The 15,178-nt window shown below is 48.7% G+C and overlaps 2 protein-coding genes across 10 annotated transcripts in view; one reads left to right on the top strand and one right to left on the bottom strand.

Moving 5' to 3' along the window:
* Window positions 1-9,725: 9,725 nt before the first annotated feature.
* Window positions 9,726-14,877, bottom strand: LOC114030809. The gene is made up of 6 exons (XM_027845711.1): window positions 14,800-14,877; window positions 14,303-14,504; window positions 14,179-14,214; window positions 13,387-13,502; window positions 10,825-10,891; window positions 9,726-10,459 (listed from the first exon to the last, which is right to left on the bottom strand). The coding sequence occupies exons 1-6, from the start codon at window positions 14,875-14,877 to the stop codon at window positions 10,356-10,358; spliced, it is 603 nt and encodes a 200-aa protein (XP_027701512.1). The 3' UTR covers window positions 9,726-10,355.
* Window positions 14,878-15,042: 165 nt separating this feature from the next.
* The window catches only part of GGT5 (gamma-glutamyltransferase 5), a 30,747-nt gene continuing 30,611 nt past the window's right edge, over window positions 15,043-15,178 (top strand). For all 9 annotated transcript variants that reach the window (XM_027845649.1, XM_027845642.1, XM_027845644.1 and 6 more), the window contains exon 1: window positions 15,043-15,116. The gene's annotated coding sequence lies outside the window, so the exon portion shown is untranslated. The remainder of the gene's footprint in view (window positions 15,117-15,178) is intronic.

Consider the following 15,178-nt stretch of genomic DNA (forward strand, 5'->3'; position numbering starts at 1 on the left):
GCATGAATTTACTTATCACCTAGCTTGCTGACTCTTTAAACAACGTTCAGGTGGACAATACTTTTACACACTTTTTTAGATGACTAAATTATTGAATTACTGAAAAAAAGAGAAAAAAGAAACATTTGTTCTCTTTCAAAAAGGGTATCACAGAATCTCAAGGCAGATAAGCTTCTGAAAGCATCAAGGTCAGCCCTTTTATTTTTTTTTTTAACAAATGTTTGTTGATGTATTTGGTTTTTATTTCACTTTCATCTCCCCCCATGTCCCACTCTCTCCTCCTGAAAGAATCGTTTTTTAAAGAGGAAGAAGGAAAAAAATCAGCAAAGCTGACGACACTCCACACCCTTCCCCCACCCAAGCTCTTCTTGGGCCCCCTGCTGGGATTTTGCAGGATTTACTCTCAGTTGTGTCATTTCTTAAGGCACAGGCATTCCAGCCAGATGCCACAATTTGTTGGTCGTTCCCCAATCGATAGAATTGCTGTCACCACAAGTGCTGCTATAAGCATTTGTCTGTATAGCAGCCTTTGTTTCTATCACTGACCTCCTGGGGTACAGATCTAACGTACAATGGATCTCTATGTGTCATTTGTTTGCCTTGCATCCTCTCTGGGTCAAAGTGTATGGAACTTTAAATCATTTTTAAGTGATTAAATTCCAAATTGCTTCCCATAATGTTTGTACTAATTTGCAACTCCACCAACAATGCACTAGTGTGTCTCTCAGCATTGACTATTCCTGTTTTGTCATCTTTGCCAATTCATAGAGTGTGAAGCAAAATCTCAAGGTTGACCTCCAGGGGCCACCAGAGGGCACAGAGCAAGAGGCCTGGAGTCAGGAAGACCAGAGTTCAACTCTGACTTCAGACATAGACTAGCTGGGTGACCCTAGGCATTTTAGCATTGGCTTCAGTTTCCTCAATGCAAAATGCAGACAATAAAAACAATCCCTCCATCCCAGATCAAATGAGTGTCAACCATTTACCAAAGGTTTGGTCCAAAGAAACGAACAGAATCAGCTCCCCCGGAACCAAAGGTTTGTTCAAGAACAAACAAGAATGGGGTTCACCAAACCAAGGGTTTGACCGAGGAACAAACAGAATCAGGCTGTACATGTGCTATCACGTGCTTATTTATTCTCATTAAGCCAGAGAATCGTGCTTGATGGAGTCTGAAAATAATTCTGAATTCCAAGGTAAACAAGCCAAAGGAGACTCTTTATTCACTTAGAGCTATCCCAACTCAGAATGCCCGTGTTAGCCCAAAATTCAAATCTCCATCCGTGTTTAACCATGAGGTGAGACAGAATTTCTTAATGGGATAGGTTGTAAATTCAGTAAGACAAGAGAATGTCAAGGTGTCCATTGAAATGATAGATTCGGGTTGTCTGTGGTTCTTTTATCATTAACACGACACAATAAAACATGAGAAAAGTCCCCTTATTCAAGATGGCATCTGGTTCGAGGCGCCCTGTCCTTGGCATTCATAAACAGAAGAATGCACAACTACAAGCATCGTGGGAGCTTGTGGGTTCCCTCAGAGAGCAAAGCAAAGCGTGTCTGTTAGGCCCGAGCCCGCAGAGCATTATGGGAGGGTAAGCTCGGAGTGGGCCATAATATCTCCCCTGATTGGCCAGTCCAGGTGTTAGGCCTTTCTCAGGTCTCGAGGGTTCCAAATGGTTTGGGGAGGGGTTCACATGAGCTAGTGTGTGTAAAGCCTGGCACATAGTGGATGCTATAACAATGGTAGCCATCATCACTGCGGTTCTCTGAGAACTGTTTGTTCATGACTTTTGGTCTTTACTCTGTTTTGTGTCTAGTCAGCAATGAGTGTGTTCCTCTCCCCTCCCCCAAAAGAATGGGGGCTCAGCACATAGTAGGTGCTTAATCGACCCTTACTGGATGGGACCTGGGAGGAGGGAGCCAGCAGGGCCTCCCAGAGGCCTTCTCTGAGGCCCAGGGCTCAGGGGTCTTCCCAGGCCCCACTGAGGCCAGCAGAAGGGCAATCTTTCTATCCCCTTCGTCATGCTTCCCACCATCAGAGACCTTGGACAGATGCCCTCTTGAATGTTTAAGGACAGAGGGAGGCAGCAGGGCCTCACCCTGAGGCCCAGGCCTGGTGGCAGGGTTCCAGAAACATGTCCCTGAGAAGTCCCTGGTCATCCTGACAGACTCACATTGAAGAGTTGGAAAACTCCTCAGAAACCATCGAGGCCAGCCTGTTCCCGAACGGGACGTCCACTACTACAGAGACATGCAGCCCTTCCCTTCCTGTGTGTCCAGCTGCTTCCCTCCTCCATGTAAAGGAGCTGTAGCAGAAGTGGTCCAAACTGAGCTTCCCTGCCCCCATGAATGGGAACCCCAACCATCCTTGGGAATGAGCTGGGAGGGCACTTTACAAAGATTATCTCATGGAAGCAGATGCTATTATCATCGCCATTTTACAAAAGGGGAACCGAGGCAGGAAACACGGCAATACAAGAGGCAAGGGTGATTAATGACTATGCCCCAGAGGTCTGTGCTTGGCCCTGTGCCGTGTAACATGTTATTAGTGACTTGGATAAAAGCACCTCCTCTGGGCCCATTCTCCTAGCCTGCACTGGCACTCCTGGTTTGGGGTGCCCAGAGGGCTGGTTGGTAACTGTGATTTCTCCTGTCACTTCCAAACCCCCACTGGTGTGCTTCCCATCAGTTATCTGCTGGTAGCTTCAACGAACTTTTAAGCAAAGGTAGTAACAAAGATATTTCAGTAAGAGCAGTTGGTCAAAAGATCCTCCTCCAGGGGCAGCTAGGTGGCGCAGTGGATAGAGCACTGGCCCTGGAGTTGAGAGGACCTGAGTTCAAATCTGCCCTCAGACGCATAGCACTCACTAGCCTTGTGACTGTGGGCAAGTCAGTTAATCCGAATTGCCTCACCAAAAAAAAAAAAACAATCCTCCCCCAGATCTGGGGCACACCCTCCCACTAACACACAAGTACATGTTAGAAGCGAAATACACATGTAGGGAAGATGCGGCAAAGGGAGACCTCACAACACCTCAAAGCCTTTGCTCAGATCCAGAGCGAGATGTCTCCTCAGGTCACGACTCTGGAACCTGCTTCCTCCCCATCTGGGTTGGCCCTGGGTGTGCTCCTGGGCCTGCCTGCTCTTGGGCGCACTTTTCCTGCTGATCCAGGCTGAGAACAGGATCAATAGGGAGGGGGAGGAGGGGACACAGACAGAAACAGAGAGGCAGAGAGAGGCAGAGACAGAGAACAAAGACGCTCCTCCCCCATGAGTGATGTGCAACCTGGAAGTCCACTGCTACGCATGACTCGGAATTCCTTCTCTGCTGGCCTGACTGTTCTCCATCAGCCCAGAGCTGTCTGAGCCCTTTGAAGTCCACTTTGGTCCTCACTGAGAATTTATTTGGACCTCATTGGATTCAGGGGAAGTGTGTGGATGGGTGAGCTTGGACTGGGGCGCGGATCCGCTCTCTGCCACATAGATGGCTGACTCCCTGGAGGGCAGAAGACCAAGCAGCACAGTGTGGAATGTAATGGGGACAATGGCCGGAAAGGAGGAGGAAAGAGGGGGTGTGGGGGGGGGGTGGGTGGAGACCAGGACTGAATCTCATGGTGGAAAACACATGTTAAATACCACCCCCTCCCATTCCCCTCCGAATTGTTTTTTCTTTTAAAAAGAACTTGTTTTGTTATGAACTTAATAGCCATAACCCCAACACAAACTTTTCTGAAAATGCAGAACAGAGAGGATTGCGGATGAGCCTGTAACAAGTCTCTGGGCTGTACAGTTTGGGTTTTTTTTTTTTTTACCCACACATTAAACTCAACAAGGAAGTTGGCCCCCCACAGCCCTGCCTGTCTGTACCCCCTGCTGACCTCCCTTCTCCTCTCCTCTCACTGGGGCTCTAAATGTGTTTGTCTCTACAGATCCTTTGTTTCTCTCGCCATCTCTCTGGAGAGTCAGAGGGTACACATGGTTTAACAACATTTTGGGGACTGGACCAGTGGCAGCTCCAGCAGCCTGCTTTGCCCCACATCAGCCCAAAGCTGCCTCCATGTGTCCCCTTTATTAGTCATTCAGGACTGTTCCCAGGGCTGTTGGGAACGTGCATTTCTCCTTTTGAGAACTGCCTGAGTGCACCCTTTGACATTTTCTCTCTGGAGAAACAGCATTTGGCCTCACATTTCAGTCAGTCATGTAAGTCATCTTGGAGATGAGATTTTTATCAGAAAAATGTCCTCAAACCTTTTTTCCATTTTGGCTGCATTGGTTTTGTTTGAGCAAATCCTTGTAAATTTGACATTCTTCTATATCTTAAATGCCGGATCTAATGGGCTTCTCTTCATCCTCACTCTTCCTGACCTCTCTGCAGCCTTTGGTATTGTCCATCACTTGTACACTCTCACTTAGGTCTGTGACCCTGATCTCTCTTGGTTCCCCTCTGAGAAGATTAAGTCTGATCTTGTATCATTAATTTACTGATCCTATTTAAACTTAATTTATTTTGTCCTATAACTGTTTAAGTCATGGTTCTCTGTCTCTGAACTAGGTTCAGAATTCAGCCAGCCCACAATGGGTTAAATTTAAAAATCCAGCTCTCCTGCTAATCACTGATTTGTTCTTGCCTTAAGGAATTTAACTGACCTTGGAGGATGCATATGAACACAAGGGAGTTGGGTCTAATCTTTATACCATCAAGCTAACTGTCTGGTGTGCTATCCAAAAGTCTGGCTCACTATCTCACACCTGCACTCAGACAATGAGCACTTCTGAGTCTCAGAAGAGAAGGAGGGAGGGGTCATTGCTAACCCATGATTACCAAACTTTTTAAAAAACAGTTTTTCCCCCCAATTACATGTAAGGACAATTTTAAACATTTTTTTTCAATTTTGAGTTCCAATTTTTTCCCCTGAACTCCTTACCTTCCCCCTCCCTAAGATGGTAATCATTTTGATATAGTTATATATGTGCAATCATGTAAAACATATTTCCACATTAGTCATGTTGTGAATGAAGAAACAAACCAAAATAGAAGTGAAAAATAGTATGCTTCAATCTACATTCAGCCTAAAATTCTATTCATCTCCTTAACTTCTTTTTTGTTTATTTTGTAGTTAGATTTATCTAGTTCTGACAGGAGAAAGTTGAGGTGTCCCACTAGTATAGTTTTACTGTCTATTTCTTTCTGCAATTAATTTATTTCTCCTTTAAGATTTGGATGCTATATCATTTGGTGCAGGGGTGGGGAACCTGCAGCCCGAATCCAAACTTCACAGAACAAATACCCTTAATAAAAGGATTTGCTCTGTAAACCTTGGATTCGGTCAAAAGGCTGCACTTGAGCACCTAGAGGACCACATATGGCCTCAAGGCCCAAGGTTCCCCATCCCTGATGGTGCATATATGTTTAGTATTCACATTACTTCATTGCCTATGATCCTTTCAGAAAGATGTAGTTTCCTTTTCATCTCTTTTAATTAGATCTATTTTTGTTGGAGATCAGGATTGCTACCCTGCTTTTTTTTTTTTTTTTACTTCAGTTAAAGCATAATGGTTTCTGCTCCAACCTTTTACCTTTAATCTATGCGTATCTCTCTGCTTCAAGTGTGTTTCTTGTAAACCACACATTGTAGGATTCTGGTTTTTAATCCACTCTGCTATCCATTTCTGTTTTATGGGTAAGTTCATCTCATTCCCATTCACAGTTATGATTACTAACTGTATATTTCCCTTCATTCTATTTTGCCCTGTTTATCCTTCTGTGTGTATGTGTGTCTCTGCCTGTATCTCTCTCTGTCTCTCTCTCCTTTCACCCTGTCCCTTCTCATCAGTGTTTTGGTTCTGACCACCACCTCCTCCAATATGTCCTCTCTTTTGTCAGTCCCCCTCTTTTCTTATTCCCCTCCTCTCCTACTTCCCTATAAGGTAAGATAGATTTCTATACCCAACTGATTGTGTATGTTATTTCCTTTTTGAGCCAATTCTGATGAGAGTAAGGTTTGAGTGATGACCACCCCACATCTTTACCTTCACTGTAATAGTTCTTTTGTGCCTCCTTTATGTGAGATAGTTTACCCCATTCTACCTCTCCCTTCCCTCCTCTCCCAGTGCAATACTCTTTCTCATCCTTTAATTTTGCTTTGTGGTGTTTTTACATACCATCTTATCAAAGTCAACTTATACCCATACTAGCTGTCTATATACACGCTTTCCTTTTTCTTGGGGGGGGGGAAGAAGATTGATTGATTGATTCGTTTGTTTAGTTTTTTATTTTTCCCCCAGTTATATGTAAAAAACAATTTTCAACATTCATTTTTAAAACTTAGAGCTCCCAATTCTCTCCCTTCCTCCCTCCCCACTCCCCATCATTGAGAAGGCAAGCAATTTGATATAGGTTATACATATGTAGTCATGTAAAACATATTCATAATAGTCATGTTGTAAAAGAAAAAGTAGAAAAAAACAACATATATACACTTTTTCTAACTGCCCTAATAGTTATATGGTTATTAAGAGTTACAAGTATCATCTTCCTGTGTAGGAATGTAAATAGTTTAATCTTATTTCTCTTTCCTGTTTACTTTTTTATGCTTCTGTTGAATCTGGTATTTGAACATCAAAATTTCTGTTTAGTTCTGGTCTTTTCACCTGGAATGCTTGAAAGTCCTCTATTTCATTGAATATCTATTTTCCTCCTAAAGGATCATACTCAGTTTTGCTAAGTCGGTGATTCTTGGTTGTATTCCTAGTGCCTTTGCCCTCAAGAATATCATATTCCAAGTCCTCTGATCCTTTAATGTAGACGCTGCTATATCCTGTGTAATCCTGACCTTGGCTCCTCGATATTTGAATTGTTTCTTTTTAATGCTTGCAGTATTTTCTCTTTGACCTGAAAGTTCTGGAATTTGGCTATAATATACCTTAGAGATTTCATTTTGGGATCTCTTTAAGGAGGTGATTGGTGGATTCTTTCAATTTTTATTTTATTCTCTGGTTCTAGGATATGCGGGCAGTTTTCCTTGATAATTTCTTGATAGTGTCAAGTCTCTCTCTTTTTTTTTTTATCATGGATTATTTAGGTAGTCCAAGAGTTTTTAAATTATCTCTCCTAGATCTATTTTCCATGTCAGCTGTTTTTCCAGTGAGATAGTTCACATTTTCTTCTATTTTTTTTCATTCTTTTGATTTTGTTTGATTGATTTTTTTTTGAGGCAATCCAGGTTAAGTGACTTGCTCAGAATCACATAGCTAGTAAATGTCTGACACCAGATTTGAACTCAGGTCCTCTTGACTCCAGGGCTGGTGCTTTATCCACTGCACCACCTCTCTGGCCCTGTTTGATTGATTCTTGATATCTCAGGAAGTCATTAGCTTCCACTTGTCCAATTCTCATTTTGATGGAGCTATTTTCTTCAGTTGGCTTTTGTAGCTCCTTTTCCATTTGGCCAATTCTACCTTTTTTTTTAGATTTTTTAAAAAAAATTTTTAGGCAATTGGGCTTAATTGACTTGCCCAGGGTCACACAGCTAGTAAGTGTCAAGTGTTTGGTCTGACGCCAGATTTGAACTCAGGTCCTCCTGACTTCAGGGCTGGTGCTCTATCCACTGTGCCACCTCACTGCCTCCCAATTCTACTTTTTAAGGAATTGTTTTCTTCAGTCATTTTTTGTATAACTTTTTTCCATTTTTTGTGTTTCTTCCTTTGCCAAGTTGCTTACTCTTTTTACATGATTCTCTTTCATAACTCTGATTTCTTTTCCCAATTTTTCTTCTACCTCTCTTTTTTGATTTTCAAAATCCTTTTTAAGCTCTTCCTGGAGTTCTTTTGGGGCCTGAGACCAATTCACATTTTTCTTTGAGTCTTCACATATAAGCATTTTGACATTGTTTCCTCTTCTGAGTTTGTTTTAATCTTCCCTGTCACCATGTAACTTTCTATAGTCAAGTTCTTTCCCCTCCCTCTCTCATTTTCCAACCTATTTCATGACTTTTAAAATTGAGCTCTGCTCCTGGGGTAGAGGGGGCATTGTCTCAAGCTTCTTGCACTGGGGCTCAGGGCCGCTTGCTGGCTTGCACAGACATTGCCTGCATTGGACTGTGCTCCCTTTTTACTTGTATGAAAAAAACCTTTCCTGCCAACCTTCTAAGTTGTCTCGGGTTGGAAAATTGTTACACCCCATCTTTTTGTTGGTTCTGTCTGCAGAATTTGTTTCGATGCATTATTTTATAGTTTTTTGAAGATAAATTTGGGAGAGTTCAGGTGAATTCCTGCCTTATTCTACCATATTGACTCCTGGAAGTCTCATTACCAAACTTTCAACCAATCTTATTGTTTCCTGCACCTCAGCTCTGTAACTAACCATGATATTCTCAATCCCATGATGTCATCTGCCTGTTCTGCTCTTTGTTCTGTATTCCCCAAAACCTGTGAAAGGGGTCTTTAGCATAAATAGAGGCAAACCACTGCCCCATTTATTGACAGGCAGCATGCCCCATTAATAAATGTTATCTTTCTCATTGAAATTTGCCTCAGTTTGCCTTTTTGTTAAATTTCTATTGCAACATCAGCCATCTGTCTGACCGCTTCTTCTCAGTCTTCTTTACTGGATCTGTCCCTGGAAGACTGTCTGGGACCCTCTTCTCTTCTCCTATGCCTATTCTGTCAGTAATCTTATCAGCTGTCTTAGCTTTGGCCATCATCTCTGTGCAGACGACTTACACGTCTATGTATCCAGCCCTAACCTCTCTCCTGAGCTCCACTTGCCATCACCAATTGCCTCCTAGACATTTTTTTTGTTTTTGTTTGTTAGGCAATTGGGGTTAAGTGATGTGCCCAGGGTCACGTAGCTAGTAAGTGTCAAGTGTTTGGTCTGAGGCCAGATTTGAACTCAGGTCCTCCTGACTTCAAGGCCAGTACTCTATCCACTGCGCCACCTAGCTGCCCTGCTCCTAGACAGTTCAAAGAGAGAAGGAGCCAGTGGAATTTTCTGAGTAGAGAAGTCACATGGAAATGGCCTGTGCTTTATCTATAGAAGGGTCAGAGGAAGAAGAACTAACTAGCCTCACCCCTCTCCAGCTGCACCCCAGAGTTCCTCTGCAATCCCCCAGAAACCTCTTCTCTCTAGAGCCTCCCTCAGCCCTGGAACCCACATGTTGGCCCCAGTAGCCCTCCCTCTGTTTGGATGGTCCTCCCAGAACCTCTCCTTAAGGAGGATGCTGAGGCCAGCCGTGTCTCCTCCCTCTCCAGGGTGTACTCTTCTGCCATGCCTTCGCATTGGATGCTTTTGCCACTGGCCCCCACTTCAGCTCTATCTTACATGCTCTCTCCCCATTACAATGTAAGCGTCTTGAAGGCAGGAACCAGGAGTATGCTGGAGCCAGCTCAAAAGTGGAGAAAATGTTGTGATTCAGATTAAATTTAGAAGTGTGTCCTATACATTCTGGCAAGGATTGACTTTCTGCTGTGTTTGTATTCCCAACACTGAGCACCCCACATAATTGTTGTTGTGCAGTCGTTTTCAGTCATGTCTGACTCTCTGTGACTCCATTTGGGGTTTTCTTGGCAAAGATATTGGAGTGGTTTGCCATTTCCTTCTCCAGCTCATTTAATAGATGAGGAAACTGAGGCAAACAGAATTAGGTGACTTTCCCAGGGTCACCCACTAGTAAGCATCTGAGGCTAGATTTGAACTTAGGAAGATGAGTCTTCCTGACTCCAAGCCTGGTGCTCCACATAGCTGCACCACCTAGCTTAATAAATGGTTGTTGACTGGCTGATTGACTGGTAGTAGCTGACGACTCCCTGCTGAAGGGTCCTGAGGCCCTGATGATGAGGGGATCTGCTGTCTTCCCAGGGTATATATCTGGGACTTGGCAGAGAGAAACCCAAGATTTGTTAACCTGGTAGCTCCAGTGGGTCATGTGGACACAAATGATATTGCCCGAAGGAATTAGAAAAAATCTCTATGCAGTAGTAACTATTGACCAAGAGGGCTATTTGGGTCCAGAAGGTATTTTCCTCACTCCTACCTACAGAAAATGAGAGAAATGGAGTGAATGGCCAGCCATGTGAACTTGGTACTTGAGAATGGCCTTTGGGTTTCCAGACCACAGCTTAAATTATAGGAATGACAGCTTCCCACCTGATGGAAGGAGTAAAAGGACGGTCTTGTGGAGACTTTAAAATGAGGACCCAGTGGTCCTGGGCAGGGCCCTGCAGGTGCTCCAAAAACAGGAAGGGTGAACCAAGAGTTTGTAAGACAGAGAATCCAAGAAAGGAGCCCACCAGTGATAAGGTCCAGAATCTTAGAAGTCCAAACCTGCAAAATCCAGGTGGCAAGCAGAGCAGACTAAACAGCCTGATATGAAAAGGTAAATCGGAACTCCAGTGGCATCCTGAGAAATGGTAGAATTATCCCAGAACTGGGATAAGGCTCTGGGTGGACAGACCTTCCTGAAAAAAAAACAACAAAGGGGAGATGCAGGGGGACAGGAAAAGAGCACAGTATGTGAAGGGAGATCCTCAAGTGAGGAAATGCAGGAGTAAGAGGCAGGAAGCTTGGTGCAGAGTGTTTGGGTGAAGATCAAAGGATGGAAACTCGGAGGAGAGGAAAGCCACATGGCTTTGGAGCCAGAGGACCCACGTTAATCTGCCCCTTGCCCTTCCCAGGCCTTCCCTTCTTCCTGTGTAAAATGAGGGGGAGTACAGGCCCTTTCCAGCCCTCCAGTGAACACCCTCTTGTGATATGCTACAGTCCAGACAAAGGAGGTGAGTCACCACCCGGCTGGATCCACTCACCTGCTGGACCCTTGCCTCACCTTCAGTCATCAGCAGGTGCAGGGGCCATATGGGCAACACAGGTCTGACCGAGGTGGGGAACCAGTTCTGGAAAGAGACAAGGGGCCAGCCTTGAGGACCCATCACAGTTCCATCCCAGAGCCAAGGAGGAAAGCCAGGGAGAGACAGACCCTTCAGCTGGACAGATTTCACAGGAAGTCCAGGGAGCATCCCAGGCCCTGAAATCCTGCAGCACAGAACAAAATCCTCAAAATAAAAATGGGAACAATTCTGCTGAGGAAGAAAAAATGGGAGTGGATGCCAGGGGAGTTACCAGCCAACTTAGAGTCAGAGCAATAAACATTTACTAAGCACCTATTACATGCCAGGCACTGGACCCAGTGCTGGGTGTACAAAGAAAGGCTAAGACAGTCCCTGCCCTCAGGGAGCTCACAGTCTAATTGGGGAAGGTGACACACAAAAAGAATCTGAAAAGGGGAAGGGGCGCCAGGAGTTTCGGAGTGATGGACTCCTGCTGCCTGCCAGGGTTGATCACTGGAGAGCCAGGGTTCCCTGGGTGGCCTTGGGCAGGCAATGAAAGTAACTGGCATGTTCTGGACCTCGGTTTCTTCTCCTGAAGAATGAGAAGCCTGGGCTACATCTACCCTTCAGGGCTCTGGTCCAGCGCATCGCCTTGGCTCTGCTGCAGTTCTGTGTCATGAGTTTTAATGCTCAGAATAGTCTGAGGCTGGCAATGAACAGTAATAAGGCCCTAGGGAACTATAGACAATTCTAGGCCATGGAAGGGATGGGTCAGACCTGACCAGACTACCGGGTGTGTCTTAGGAGGGGATCCCTCTCCAGCAGGTGAGGTTGCCAAGACATCCCTTCTGAGGGATCACCCTGGGGCCCCTTTCAAACTCCTCTACTTAGCACTCAAGGCCCTGCCCCACCTGGTCCCTCCCTCCCTTTGGGTCCCTCCTTTCTGGGCTCTCTAACCTCCAGTCCTCCAAGCCCTGGAGCCTTCTGCATCTGGCCCTTGACTCTGGCTGTTTCTAATTCCTGGAACTCCTCCCCTCCCCCAGCCCCCTAGCCCTCTAAGAAGCCTGTCCTGTCTCTCTCCTGCTTCCTTGTGGTCTCAGGCAGTGTGTATTGGGGTGGGGGCAGCTGCCTGGACCAGGGCTTACCCCCCTCAATGGTGATCACCCCACCACTGGGGGCCAGGGAGCCCAGGTTCTCCATCTCTGGCACAGCACCCTTCATATGAATGAATGCCAAACACCCATCAGAGTGAGAACATGCCTCTAGCCCCACCTGTCCCAGAGGAGAAGTCTGATGCCCAGAGAGCAGGACAGTGGGCCCTTGGGGGGCACTGTTAACAGCCAGTCCCAAGATGCTTCCTGGGACCCACCATCCAGGCTCCCGGGGGCCGGGAGTGTGTGAGCTCACGAAGACCTGGTCCCCAAGCCGTCTGCACGGTACCTGGCCAGGCAGCCCAGCTCCCTGAGTGCTTCCGCTGGTGCTCTGTTTCCTCAGTCTCTAGCCCAATGGGCATAATGGCCTCTGCCACCTCTGAGCAGCTTCTCAGCTTGATAAGAAAAGGGAAGGGCAATGTCGCCATCCCCACCGATTACAGGCCCTGCTATCTCTCAGTGGAGGTAGTGAGTTCCCCATCCACAGAGCGGGCAGTGATGTTCCTGGTCCATGATAGGTCCGAGTGCATGGGTGCTGGGCATATAGGCACAGGAGCAGAGACCCTCGTGCTGATCTGGTCCAACCCCCCTCCTCCTGTAGCCCAGATGAATTCGGCAGGAAGAGGACTTTGCTGTTCCAGGCGGGGAGCAGCAGGAGAGGGCCCTGCTGGTCTGACTCCAGCTCCAGGGGCGCCTGCTGCCCCTCCCCCTTCTAGCCTCAGCTCTCTCTTCAGGCTCCGAGCAGCACCCCCTGCCCTGCTCCCACTAGCTGCAGATTCAGAGGACAAGCCTCAGCCGCCACCTGGATGGAGCCTGGGGGGGCAGTGACCTGGCCAGGGTCCCACCGCCCTTGCAGTGAGCTGTGCCTGGCTGAGACCGAGGGAGGGACAGACAGGCAGGGCAGTCCAGAGACTGGCTGAGGACAGACCACATCTTGCCTTTCCCGGAATGTGCTGTGTGGTGATGCAGCTTGGCGCCACATTGCCTGGCCCTGGGGGGCTGTGGTGGCCGCACAGGCTCCTGACCCTGGGAAAGTCCTCCAAGTCATTTCAGGACAGAGAGGCTCAGGCTGACGGCCAGTGACTGCTGCCCAGCATCTTCAGGGCCCCAGAGCCTCAGAGCCGGCAGGGGCCTCCGTCCAACCTACGCCTCCGAGGAGAGCCACCTTAGCATCCCTGACAAGCCTCTGCTTGGAGACAGTCAAGGACGGGGAGCTCATTGCCTCCTAAGGTAGCCCAGACTATCATCTTCCCTTCCTCTTTTGCAGCCTGTATCTTGGGGCCAAGAGGAACAAAGCCAATTAGTGCCCCAAGTGACGAGCTCTCAGAGACTTGAGCAGAGCCCTCCTGCTGGCTTTCTCCCCGGGTCCTCCTCAGCCTGGGTCTGGGCTGAGCACCCCTGTGCCTTCACCTGGTCCTCCGCCAGCTCGGACTCCAGGCTCCTCCCATCCTGGTCGCCCTCCTCTGCACGCGCTCCGTTTACCGAGGACCTTTCTCTGCTGCTGTCCCCAGAGCTGCAGATGAAGTCTGAGGACGGTAGAGGCCAGGGAGACAGGCTCTCAGCTCCCTGATTCTGAGAGTTCTGCCTTCCCCAGGCAGCCCAAGGCCAGAGAGCTTGTGGTCCCCCCCACGCCACCCCCTCCACTCTTCTTCAGACAAGCGGCCTCCCCCATCTCATCACCTTGTGCCCAAGTACAAGACTCAACATTTCTCCCACATGAATTTCATCTTATTCCATCTTTCAGGATCCTGGTCCTGTCGCTCAGCTGGTGCCGGTCCCGCCCAGCTCGGGTCATTGGCAGACTGTAGGAGCCTGCCCTCCTCGCCCTTGTCGAGTCATTGACGCTGAGGTTAAATAGCCCGGGGCCAGGCCCCGATCCCTGGGGCACTCCACTGGAGACCTCCTCACTCAGCTCACTCGCATGAGCCCCTGCCCTTCAGGCTGAGCCATCCAGCACGCCCCACTGCCCCAGAGCTACCATGTTCCCGCATCTGCTGGGTTATTAACCGTGTCAAAAACGGAAACGCACGCGGGGCAGCCGGCCGCGCTGGGGGCACCCTTCCTGCTGGCCGACAGCCTGCTGGTTGGTTGCACCCCCTCCCCAGCGCTTCTTGCTCCCTGCTCGGTGTCTCCTCCATTCCCCCTGAGTCTCCAAGTGCAGGGAGGGAATCCAGCGCACCTGCCCCTTCCTGGCTGGGTTACCTTGGGCTGTGTCAGCTCCTCTCGAGGCCTTAACATCTCCTCCGTGAATTCAGGGCGTTAGACTGCATGGGCCCTGAGACCCCTTCCAGGTCAGCATCCGCGGCCCCCATCAGCCCCAACCCACCAGCAGCAGCAGCAGCTGTGACAAGGGGCCCCTTGTGCCCGGGGCAGGGCTGGAGCTGGGCAGGTACAGACCGAAGTGAACCAGTGCATGACCTCCCTCCATCCGGGGGCTGGCGGGGAGGGGGTACAGGATGATGGGGAGGGAAGGACGGGCAGTGACCCCGAGCTGGCTTTGGAAGGAGGCCGGGGCTTCTCTCAAACCACTGGCATTCCAGAGGGGGACACCGAGGGGGCCCACAGAGGGGCTGACTTCCCTGGCTTCCTCCCCTCCACAGAAAGCCCTTTCCCCTTTCTGATGCCACCGATTCCCCATTTTTCCTGCCTTTAATTTGTCAGTGGAGGCCTGTTTGCACACCATCTCCCCTATTAGATGATGAGCTCCTCTGAGCCAGAGACTGCCTCTTCCCTCTCTTTGTGTCCCCAGGGCTTAGCACCCTGCCTGGTACACAGTAGGCACTTAATAAATGTTTACTCACTGACTGACCTGCCCAAAGTTACACAGAGCCAAGGGGCCCATGAGGGGGCAGCCAGGAATGGCCCCCAGCTGGGTGGAGGGCTGGGATGGGGGAAGCTCATGGTCGGGGGGGGGGGGGGGGGGGGGGGGGAAGTGGTTAAAACGCCCAGGCTTGGTGGTGGCTGTTGGCCAGCAGAGTATGGGAGGGGAACAGCTACCAAAGCCTTCCCTCTGCCCGCCCAGAGCTGGGGCTGCACCCTAGGGGAGCTGCAGGCAGGATGCAGAAGGGGAAGCAGCCGCTGCGAGCCACCGTTGTTGCTGCTGCTGCCGCTGCTGGCCCAGGCAGCCCCTCTACCACCAGGTACCAGAGACGGGGGGGGGGGGGGGGGGGGGGGGGGGGGGGGGGGGGGGGGGGGGGGGAGG

Source organism: Vombatus ursinus, unplaced genomic scaffold (assembly GCF_900497805.2).
Source record: "Vombatus ursinus unplaced genomic scaffold, bare-nosed wombat genome assembly UNPS02015012.1, whole genome shotgun sequence".
NCBI classification, from domain to species: Eukaryota; Metazoa; Chordata; class Mammalia; order Diprotodontia; family Vombatidae; genus Vombatus; species Vombatus ursinus.